Genomic DNA, 12,099 nt, shown 5'->3' on the forward strand with positions numbered 1-12,099 from the left:
ATGCAGGAGAATTGCAAGTTTGAGACTAGCCTTAGCAACTTAGCAAAACCCTGTCTCAAAATAAAAAGGGCTTTGGATGCAGCTCAGGTTCAATCTCCAGTATAAAAAAAAGAAAAAAAAGGGAAAACCCTGTATAGTTACTGCCTTCAGTGATGATGATTTTAGTGAAGGGGAGAGGAAACTCTGGAGCCAGAAAGCCTTGAATACAAGGCTAAATACAATGGTCGTGGCAAATATTAGGCAAATACTGGGTAAGGTCATAAGGTACCTGTTTGGGGTGAGCATTTCAGACAGTGGATGAAGCACAGACACAGAAGCAGGTGAAGAAAAATGGGAGGGGAAGGGGCCAAGAAGGAAACTCTGGGGCCAGAGCATTCAGGATGTCAGGGGACAAAGACTGAGGGTGGGAGGGAAGAGTCAGGTGGAAGGAATGGGCTGCAGAACAGGGATCAGGGCTATGTATATAGTCCTTGCAGCCAGCTGGGCAAAGGGCAGGGATACTGTCGGTACTGTTGGGAAGGGGAAGCCGATGATGTCCCAGAGGAGCCTCCCCGTAGCAGTAGTGCACCAGGCATTTCCCAGAATACCTCCGGCCACTGCATGGACCTGCACAGCAAGAGGGTAAGGAAAGAATAAAAAGAAACAGAAGCGCCATCTGGGCCAGCTCTCAGGAACCTGCTGGAAAAAGGAAAAGAGTAGAAAGGACTTTAAGTGAGTAGAGGAGGATGTGAAGTCGAAGAAGAGGGTGTTTTTTTTTCATCATTATTATTCATATAAAATTAATGTGGAAGTGCCAGAACATTCTGTTTTCTATTTAGCAGCTCGATGTTTTTTCTAGCACCATTTTTTAATTCCCTTCTCATTCATAGTGACTCCCCTTTGAGAGCCGTACATTAGAGCTGTGGACAACGGTTTCTGGGCCACGACTCCTTTCGGTGGTCTGTCCATTCTTGCACCAGGAGCATTTGAATGAAATCATCATCGTAGTATTAGAATCAGCTTTAACATCTGGAAGAAGTGCCACCTCATTTTCCCTTTTCTAAACGTTGTTTGTTATCATTGCCCAACTTCTCCTTGCACTCCTTCGTTTTAGGAGTTTATATTCTCATTTGTTGAAGTTTTTTAAGCATAAAGCAGTAAAAATCACCACTTAAAAACACACAGAAGTCAAGTAGGAAGTTAAAGCCCAACACACTACCTCTTCCCATCCAAATAAGTACGAGTTAGCGGTGGACGCTGGCCTGAGGACAGTTCCCAGACTGCCGCAGACATGCCCATGCAAATGTGTTTGGCAGAAATGCTTCCAAAGGGCAGAGAACCTCCGTCCTGAGGAGAGAGGAGCTCGGGGTCTCAGGCTTTCTCTTCCCTCGCCCTTCCTCTGGTTGGAGACGGGACCCGCTCCTGCCTCTCGATCCTCCTGTTCCCTCCCCTGACCTGCCACTCACAGGCCAAAGTTCTTGCTTCGGAAAGTGCCACCATTGACTGGGCACTGCAAGCGGCTGCTTCCCATCTTCAGCAGTTTAAACCCAAGCCTCATCAATTTAGCAAAACTCAACACTTTACCTGCCCGTTGAACACGCCCATGTGCCTCCCAGGCCTTCCTATCCCACTCTCTCCGAGTCATGAGTTTGGTTAAAATAATACAAAACTTTAGTTTGCTTATTTACATCTGTCCTTAAGAGCAGGTGTGGCAGACAGACTCTGGGTGACCCTTACTCCCAGTGTAATTCCTTCCCTTTGGGTCTGAGCTTCTAATCAAAAGCATATGGCAAAGTTAAGAGATTCTGAAGACGCACTTATGGTCCTAATAGGTTGGCTCTGAGTTACCCTAAGTGGGCCTGACCTGGCCAGGGTGCGCCCGTAAGAGGGTCCAGGCCGCCCCTGAATCCGGGAGCTGGGAGGAAGGAGCCTGGCTCTCAGTGCTGTGGGCCTCTAAGGAGCAGGCCGGTGTCAATTCTACAGCCAGGAGGATGTGAATTTGCCCCTGAGCTGCAGGGGATCCAGCAGCTTGTCCCCAGTCAAACCTCAGAGGAGGGCTCCGCCCAGCCAGCAGCTTTACTCTGTCCTCTGAGATGCTGGACCTCCAAGGAACCCAGGTTATCATCTAACCCACGGAACAATCAGACAAAAAAATCTAAAAAGGCATTTGAAGTCGCCTTAATACCAGTGTGTAGCAATTTGTTATGGAGCAATAGAAATGTGTTTTAATTAAGAGACTTTCCTTTGCCTTTCAATTACTGTTCGCAGTCACATCAATGTCACCTCTCTAGGTTGACCCCTGCCTTGAAGGAAGTCAGGGCCGCGTTCCGGCATTCTAAGGCTTTCCCCACCTGGACGTCTTTGTGCCGACTTAGTTCCCATCGGGTGAGGACACTGTTTAAAACGCTATTCCTGAAGAGGGCGTGGCGGGTGGCTTCTGGACCCTTCAAGAGACAGCCGTGTCTTTCTTTCGCCATCAAATACGGATGATCTTTTGATGCCCAGTCCCTTTTCCTTAAAAATATGGCTCCACTGTTGTCCACCTTCCTTAGAGAGAAGAGCAGCTCAAGCTGGTGCAACTATGCAACTCGACCCATGGGCAGAATCCTGTGAACATTTCTCTTTATCCTAGGATTCTGCCCAGAAATCTCAACTTGGGCGTCACCCTCCTCAATCACTCCAGGCACCCACTGTATTGAAACAAGGTTTCCCTTCAGCTCGTCGCCCTCTTCCCTTTGAAGTCAGTCAACTCTGCTTTGTCTCCCTGTGTCCCTTCTCCCGGAGCGTCTGTCACTCACACGGAAGCAGTTCCCTCAGATCTTGTCTCCACATTTCCTATCTTTTCACTCATGGTTTCCATTTCCTCATATTTTTACGTCTTTCATAAAGTGGTTCCTCCTTTTGCTTTTCCGGATCCAGATTCAATTTGGGGTGGTACACGTTACTTTTCTCACTTCCTCTCCAGTGGTTAGGGACTCAATTTTGTTTTCCTTTCCCTCGATTTCCTTCTCCTTTTCCCTTTCCCTTCTCCTTCTCTCTCTCCGAGTTGCTAGTACCAGCTCCCTGTCCTGGTTGGGCTGGAGGGTGGCCATCATGACACACAGGTGACACTGGAGAGCCTCCCCCAGTGCTGGATGGGCCAGCCAACTGGGTCCTGTCTGCTAAGGCCTGGGGCAGAGAGAGGCCTCCAGTTTGGGGGTCCTGGGGCTCTCACCCAGTGTGAGTGAGATTATTTTCTCCTACCACACAATAAATAAAGGGCTAGCTTAGCCCTGGGGCAATTCTCTTAAAGGGCAGCCCATATACGTGAGGTCAGGGGACACCTCTGCCTCATAGAGTCCCACACAGCACATTTACAGTGCTTCCTCTCAACCAGCTGAGGGGGCCTGAGAGGCACAGATGTCCGAGTCCTTGGTGCTCCCTGCTCTTTGCTTCAAGCAAAGGCCCCCAGACCTACATCCTTTTGAAAACCCAGATCTTCAGATGCGTTGGAGAGTCCTCCGCACAGTCTACCTCCTTAGGTCACCTCCAGCAGAGAGCAGGGGCACGGGAGTATTGACTGTGGACCAGACCTGCCATCTTCCCACCAAGTGACCTGCTGCTTCTTCCACTGTCCCCTGCATGGCCTCTCACGGGCACCTCCCAGGCCACCTTAATAATGCTTTTTGTTTCCGGCTCTTTAGACATTCAACAGAAGAGAGAGCTGGGATACAAGAAGGAGGAAAGGGTGAGAGTTTTTTTCAGTTTATCAGGAAGAAACTTAAGACTTGCAAATTGGTCTCCCCAGACCCCCAAACCATTCCAGCCTCAGTATTGATCTGGATTCTAAACAGATCCATGCTCTAAGTAGAGGCATATGCATTAAAGTGGAGGAAGCCGGGAGGAGGTCATGGGGAGCCAGCTGGCTCAGGAAGGCCAAGAACCGCTCACCTTTGTACTCCGCCAGGCACACACACTCGTAGCCATTAACCAGGTCCCTGCAGGTCGCGGTGTTCAGGCACGGAGCAGAGAGGCACTCGTTGTATTCCTCCTCGCAGTACAGACCGTGGTATCCTGGGGACAGAGAGAAAGGCCTGCCGTCAGAGGAGCCCCACTTGGAACCCGCCCTGGATCAGCCTGCTAGGAAGGCACCAGGTACTCCCTGGAGAGTGCCCCGACAGCTGGGGTTGGGGAGCCGGATCTTACAGGGTAAGACTGAACCGTGGATTTGGGGGGAGGCTATCAACAACAAAAGTATTCTTATTGCGCTCTTCTGTGATTCCCACTATGGAAGATGTGATCCCATTTAGCCACTGGAGGGTATCACAGTGGTTCTGATGTGGGGGCGATGGGCACCTCAGCGTGTGGACTAGAGCCTTAGGGGAATGACAAACAGGTTCTTTCAAGGACAAGAACCACACTTTCCTTCCAGATCAATTAGAAAAATGAACTTAACTAAAGAAAAAAATTTAAAAGGCGCGTACACCAATGTGTTTCCTTTGTTTCTCAGGTTCACAGAGAAAATCAGCTCCGAGGGCTTAAATGAAATTCCTGATGAAAAAATGGGTTTTGTTATTGTTGGATTAAACATATGACTATGTAAGTTGTAGTATTTCAAACTATACTTAATTTTTTGAATTGTTAAAAGTGTAATAGGAATAAAGAAAAAGAAATCAGCAATTTCTTGATCAAGATGCCTTTTCCTTGCCTATGTGCAAAACAGGTGTTTATTCCAGGTGAGCAGGAGACAGGGTTCTTGGGGAGTCACTCACGAGGCCCATGTTGATTTCAACTTTCAACAACATGTGTTGTTGACAATTTGCAGGGAATCAGGCCATTTGTCACCGGCCCCGTCCAAGTAACCAGAAACATGTGTCTTCCCAAATCACAATTTAGATAAGCAGAAAAAATAACCCGTTGCACTAGTGGGAATCAGAACAACAGGTTTCCCCAGCCCCTTCAACACACCCCACAGCCGACCCCTGAACTCAGAAAGCCCCATTAGAACACGCTCGGGAGTGGAACCGGAGGCTCCTGTGCTTATCGCCAAAGTAGGTTAAGCTCATATTTGCATTATTAACGGAGCACTTTTCAAGTGTGTTGCCACTTCAGTTATTTTTGAACTGCTTTCCAAATTTAGGCAGTGATAATGGCCCCTTTGAAGAGACCTTGACCTACCTAAGACAAATACACCATGGGTTTCAACTGTTCTATCTTACCCTACATTTTGTAATTTTGGGGAAATATTTCCTATTACTCTTTATCAGATTATTTCAATCATCTAGGTTAAAGATTCTCAACCAGCAGCAATTCTGTCACCCAGAGGTGACATTTGAGAACCTTTAGAGAATTCTGTAGCTGGGTTGAGGGGACAGGGCATCTATCAGGTAGGAACAAGGATGCTGCTAAGTATGTGGCACTGCATAGGACCCCCCCGCCCCCAGACCCAGAGCAAAGACCCTGGATCAGAGGACAGCAAACTCTAGCCCACAGGCCAAATCCATCCACCCTGTCTCTGCAAATAAGATTGCCCTTGAAACATGGCCACCTGCTTTTATGCTGTGTTTATGTCTCCTGTGGCTGCTTCCTCACTGCAACAGCAGGCTGGGTAGTTGCTCCAGAGACCTGTGGGCTTCAAGGCCTGAATATTTACTATCTGGCCCTTATAGAACACATTTGCTGAGTCCTGATCTCAGGTCATTGGAAGATCTTTCTTCTTATAGGAGTTTTGGGTATAAAATCCTTATCAAATCATGCTTTGCAAATGCTTCCTCCCATTCCACAGGCCACCGTTTCTCTCTGCTGATGCTTTCCTTTGCTACTCAGAGGCCTTTGGTTTGATGCAGTGGCTCTGGTCTATTTTTGCACCTGTGGCCTGGGATTTCATTATCCAAGAAATCACTGCCAAGACCAATGCTATGAGGCTGCTCCTCTGGGTTTTCTTCTAGGACGTCCACAGTTTCAGGTCTTGCATTAAATCTTTAATCCATTCCAAGTTTACTTGTGTGTATGGTGTAAGTAATAGCACTAGGTAAGAGGTGAAAAGATACTTGACATCATTGATCATCAGGGAAGCGCAGATCAAAAGTACCATGAGATATTACATCATACCTGTTAAGATCGCCATTATAAAACAAATAAAACAAACATCACAAGCATCAATGAGGATGCAGAGAAACTGGAACCCTTAGGCCATGTTGATGGAAATTCCAGTGGTGCAGCTGCTATGGAAAACAGTAACGAGATCCCTCCAAAAATAAAGATAAAACTACCATACGATCCAGCAATCCTGTTTCTGGGTATTTATCCCAAAGCACTGAAAACAGGGTCTCAAAGATGTATTAGTACTCCATGTTCACTGCAGTGGAAACACCCAGAATGTCCATCAACAGATGAATGAATTTTAAAAAGTGACACATACATACACATACAGAGGAATATTATTCAGGCTTAAAAAAAAGAGGAAATCTTGTCATAGGCTACAACAAGGACAAACCTTCAGCCCACGATGCCAGGTGAAATAAGCTGGCCACAGAAGGACAGGTATTGCTGATTCTACTTACAGGAGGTCAAATTCACAGAAATAAACAGTAGGATGTTGGCTGACAGGGGGCTGGAAGAGGAGGAGACAGGGAGTGGCTGTTGTGTGGCACAAGGGCACACACTATAAACAGCTCTTCACTGTACATTGGAAAATTCATTAAGGGGGTAGACTTCTTGTTGTTTCTGATAATAGATATATGTATGGATAAAGAGTTAAATGTCCTTCATCTCCTTTTCCTGATTACGAAAACTTTTCTAGGGTCAGGACAAACAGCATCATTTTGATGGTGTTTGGTCTCCCCTCCCCACAGGTTTTTATCAACCAGGAAGGCATGACGACACAAGTCTTTACCCTCTGGATTGAGGTGTTATATACACAGACAGAAATCAAAAATCACGAAGTCACCCCTAGTTGTTTCATATTTTGAAAACAGTATCATCATCTTTTTCTACTAGCAACCTGAAAAGCAAATGAGGAAGTTATTTTACAGAGATAATTGAGCTGACTCTGTTTTGCTTCCTTGGGGGAAACACAGATAAAGGTTTCATATTCTAAAACTGTTTCTTCAGAGATAGTAACATTTAAATGTCTTTATGGAAATGTCAAGACACCCTTTACACTTGATGCCAAAGAGCCTGAATCAGACTGAATAAAAAGGCATTCCTTCCAAAAGAGAGGGGTTCTGGGAAAATGAGGCAGCCTCCTCCTGCTGATAATCAATTCAGGCAAACAAAGTAGCTCAGGGCGGTATGCCCGGGACAAGAAAAATAAGCTGGCCCAAGGCATTTCTTAAAAATCAAATGAGAGACCAGAGTGGCTCTCCAGGGTGCTGCTCTTCAGCACCAACACCCCGTCTCCATATGATGTGCTCCTGTGCTAATATTCGGCTCCAACAACTGCTTTTGACTTGAGAGAACACAGCACCTGGGCAAGGGAATGAGAGCGGCCACGTTCACACTAAGTGGATGGCTTCATCGACACAGAGAAGTAGAACCAGGGCAACACAGGATCAGACGAGGACCAGCTGAACTTTGGCCATGTCCACCGGAGGCCTTGCTGGGACACCAGGTAGCACAAGCAGCTTTTGGAAACATGGGTGTGAGTGGCATAGAAAGAGCACTTTGGGACTAGCTGCCTGGAAGGTGTGTTGAAGTTTTCCCTGAGAAGAGAATGGAAAGGGAAGAAAGAAGGCACTAAGGTCAGATCTCAGAGATGTCGGGTGGACAATAAAAACCCAGATCAGCACACTGGGCAAGGACCAGGTGGAGGAGAAAAGAGCCCAAGGCACACAGTGTGGAGGGCAGGGAGGGGAGGAAGTCAGGGGGACTGGATAGGAGGGCCAAGGGACCTCGCAAGAATGACAACTGGATTTGAGGAGCAGGAGGTCATTGGAGCCCCTCCAAACCACAGATCTTAACAGGGAAGAGGATGTTGGTTAGAGGATGTTTTGGAGGCTAGAGGTGGGAAGAGTTCTTATCACAAGGGTTGGAACTTTCTACTAGAATTCAGTGGGTGGAGACCAGAGATACTTAATACCTTGCAATGTCAAGGATTCTTCTGCACAACAAAGAAAGGTCTGGCATCCTTCAAACTTTGGACTCTCCCTACTCCAGGTTCATGTAATTGAAAACTCTGTTGATACTGTCCTGGACTAGAAGCTACTGCTGATCCCAGGTTAGAGTTAGACTGGGTTCTCCTGCAATGTCTCCTGGATAACCAAGAGACGACTATACCAACAGTTGCTCACCATTTTGGAAAATGACCTCGCTGGTAGAATTTAAGTCACCAAGAAAGAACAAACACCTATAACAGTATAAGATGAAAACAAAAATATTGCATTCTCAGAGAGTTTTCTGACAAATCGATGCAAAAACACTCCCACCCCAGTTACTCATCACAGTGAGTGAACTCCATCTTTATCTCCATCACAGCACTTGGAACTGGATGAAATCCTATTTCTTTACTTGGTTACCGTTTCTCTTCCCCACTATGATATAAATTTGAAGGTCAAGGCCACAGCTGCAGTGTTCACAGCACTGCAGAGAACTGTGTACCACAGTTATCTGGAACAGAAAAACTATACACATCATAGTTCAATCAGTACCCAAAACGCTACCAGCAGCACCCACTTAAGATGTGCCTGTGATGGCTGGAGCTTCCAGGTGCCCCAGGCACAGAGCTAAATGGCAGGGCCTCCCACCTTCAAGGAGCAGCAACATTAGTGCCACCTGCTGGGGGTCAGGCCCTTTATGTGTGTTGACTTGTTTAATTGTTAATCCTTATGCAAATCCAAAGGTGTGGGCAGGACTGGTCCCAGTTCCAGGGGGAATTAAATAAGAATGGCAGAGTAAAGAAATGGGCCAAGGCCACCCAGTCAAACCTCCTCTGCGCTCCTCCTGCTTCCCCCCCATGTTGTCCCCAGGATGCATGCTAGTGTTAGTTTGCTGGGGGGACGTGATAGGAAGGGGGGGTGACATAACAAGGTACCACAGACCAGTTCTATTAAACAACAGAAAGCTCTTTTCTCTCCTTTCTGGGGGCTGGAAGTCCAACGCCAAGCTGGGAGCAGGTTCCGTTTGCCCTCTGACCTCTCTCCTCGTCCTAGATGGCCACCTTCTCACTGAGTCCTCACGTGGCTTCTTCTCTGTATGTGAGCACCCCTGGAACACTTCTTCCAAGGCCCCCAGTGCTGTTGGGTCAGAGACCCACCCTCTTGGTCTCCCTGAATGCTCATCACCTTTTTAAAAATTCTATCTCCAAAGGCACCTTGGGGGTTAAGACTTCAGGGCACAGATTTTGGAAGGACATGATTCAGTCTGTAACATTTCAGATCAGGTTTTTTTTCAACCCCAGGACTACGGAAGTTCCCTCCTATCTGGAGTTTCACTTTCTGCAGTTTCAGTTATCTGCATCAAATGGTGGCCTGGAAATATTAAATGGAAAATTCCAGAAATAAACAATTCAGAAGTTATAAATTGCATGCTCCTCTGAGTAGCATGATAAAATCTCACACCATCTCTCTCTGTCCTGCCTGGGACATGAATCATCCATCCCCTTTTCCGGGCATCCATGGTGTATTCTAGGTGTGCTCAGGGGGAACCAGCCCTCACTACCTGCAGGCTGTGCACTGTGGATTTAACCCACCAAGGTTCAAAAATATTGGGAAAAAGGCTGCCTTTGACTGAAAAGGTACAGTGTTTTTCTTGCCACTATTCCCTAAACAATACAGTAAAGGCTATTTGCATAGCATTTACATTCTGTTAGTTACTATAAATAATCTAGAGACATTTAAAGTATACAAGAGGATGTGGGTAGGCCATATGCAGATACTACACCATTTTACACAGAGGACCTGAGCATGGCAGGTTAGGGTATCCATGGGGGAGGGGCACTGGAACCAGCACCACCCAAATGCCAATGGATGACCATACAGAGTTTGGCACTTCACCTGGTGTCAGGTATCCACTGGGGGTCTTGGAATGGATCCCATGGATAAGGGGACGCTGCATTGATATGCTTGACCAGGTCAGAGCTGTCCCGCACATTGCAGGGTGCCCAGCAGCAGCAGGCCTGCACTCTACGTGCTGGATTTCAGGGGCACCACCCCACCCCGGTTGTGATGATTTAAACGGTCTCCAGATGTGGTCACATATCTGTTGGAGCACAAAAATTTCTTTTAAGACCCACTGTCCTAGATCCTCTTTATGAGAGCAACTTGGGATGATTTGAGGACACACAGTTTTCAAATGGCTGCAAAGAGTGAGAGCAAACCCCGCCAAGGCACGAGTGTTCGGGAAGTGCTGCAGGACATCTGCCCTGTGGTCTGCGGTCACACCAACCCCTGGGGTGACTCCAGCAGTGCTATCCCATGGATACCCGAGGCTGGGTCACACCCAAGAAATGGTAGAGAGGGAGGAATGACGGGGAAAGCCCACCTGGAGGTATGTGAGGAGGCCCCTGGCATGTCCAGCACCAGGCTGAGGATCATCCAGGCTCCCACCAATCTGGCTGATGGAGCTGCCGTCTAGGAAGAGCTATTCCTGCTCTTTGGTGAGATGGTGACAGTCCATCATGGATGGGTGGCAGGTGAAGGTCCTGTCTGAAGCGTTGCTGGTTCCTAGTCTCCTCGTGGACAGGAGAGTTCTTCTCCACCAGATCCTCGTTCCCTCTCATAGGAGCCCAAGACAACGCCAGCTAATCTTTCGAGCAAGACGGCACTGGCCCACACCAGCTACCCCTCGCCTGGCCTGTCACATCGTCTCACTGAGAAATCCAGAACTGTAAGACTCTGGCTGTAGCCCGATGGCTTTCAACCTGGGGTGACAAATTCTGGCAACTCATTATTTTGTGTCACCTCTGGAGGGTGATGTGGGTTTCCTGCCACCTCAGAAAAAGAAGCGAAGCAGGACCTTCAAGGAACCGTTACAACACGTCCAGGACCAGCAGATCAGGCCCCAGGCTCCCTCCCCAGCGCAGACTGGTTCGAGGGAGGTGAGGGAGGGTTTAGAGTGCTCTGGGGGTTTGGGGTTTGTTTTTGCTTGGCAGTTGAGCTGAAGTAAGTGGGAGTGTGGGGACAGTCCTGGTGAGGATGCTCGCCTCTTTCCATGGGAGTGGATAAAATGTGAAAGGCTATCACTCCCTGATTCAAGTCTAGGCAGCTCCCAAGAGATCAAATCCTCTCCCTCGCCCCTAGAGGTTAAAGATATGGGCACAGAGAGTGTCATCCTACTCTATCAGTAGGACTGTGAGCTTCCAAATTCTGGTGAAACTCACGAGGGACACAGTCCTGCGGCACTGTGGGGTATCAGGTGATGCTTTCATTTCACTATGGCAAAGCTGTATGGCAAGGGAAACTCTGTGTCTGTCTCCCTCGTGTCTCTTCGCTGCTAGGTTCATACTAGGAATCTATTTAGAAGAGAAAAAATAATCCCAGGGTGTCTCCCCTGCCTGCATTAATCCTGTCAAGCACCCAGATGCTCTCTCTAAACAGACCTGCTGATGTTGAATATGCACACCTTTCACTGAGCAGCCACACCCACTACACACACAATAAAGCTTGAAAACGTGTGTGAACAGGAAGTGTTCTAAGTAACCCAGGACGTTATTGGTGCATGAGGACAGGCTGTGGAGATCGCTTCTTTCTATTTCTCCTTAATTTCTTATCCTATTATTGCTCATGGCACCTGGACCAGAAAAGAAAACATTTCAAAAGACCCATCCCAGTCAATATTTCCACTATTGCAGTTCTTATAAACATTGAACTGGAAGGGCTGAAGACACAGGCCGTGTTCAAGTGTTAGATTGTGAAACCTCCCTGTTATTTGTGATGCTGAGCCATCTACAAATTCCCACTTCTCTCCCTGGGCTTCCAAAAGGCTGGAGGGTGAAGAGTCGGATCTAAACACATGCTAACTGCACAAACCAGGTGTTTTCATTCTCTTCCCTGCAAAGACCTGCTGCCTTTCACAGCCACTTGGCAACAGGTGGTGACCCTCTGGGTCTCCTGCTTTGCCTCCTCAATCAATTATCCTTTGGTTCAACAAAGAGCTATCAAATGCCGACTCCGTACCAGGAGGTGTGCCAGTCACTGAGGCCAG

General features: G+C 47.6%; 1 protein-coding gene across 1 annotated transcript in view; it reads right to left on the reverse strand.

The window, feature by feature from the left end:
- Positions 1–12,099, reverse strand: part of Dner (delta/notch like EGF repeat containing) — a 297,502-nt gene that overhangs the window by 33,918 nt on the left and 251,485 nt on the right. The window contains exon 9 of the mRNA XM_026396251.2: positions 3,910–4,032. Coding sequence (XP_026252036.2) covers positions 3,910–4,032 — 123 coding nt within the window. The remainder of the gene's footprint in view (positions 1–3,909; positions 4,033–12,099) is intronic.

Source organism: Urocitellus parryii, chromosome 1, assembly GCF_045843805.1.
Source record: "Urocitellus parryii isolate mUroPar1 chromosome 1, mUroPar1.hap1, whole genome shotgun sequence".
Taxonomy (NCBI): Eukaryota; Metazoa; Chordata; class Mammalia; order Rodentia; family Sciuridae; genus Urocitellus; species Urocitellus parryii.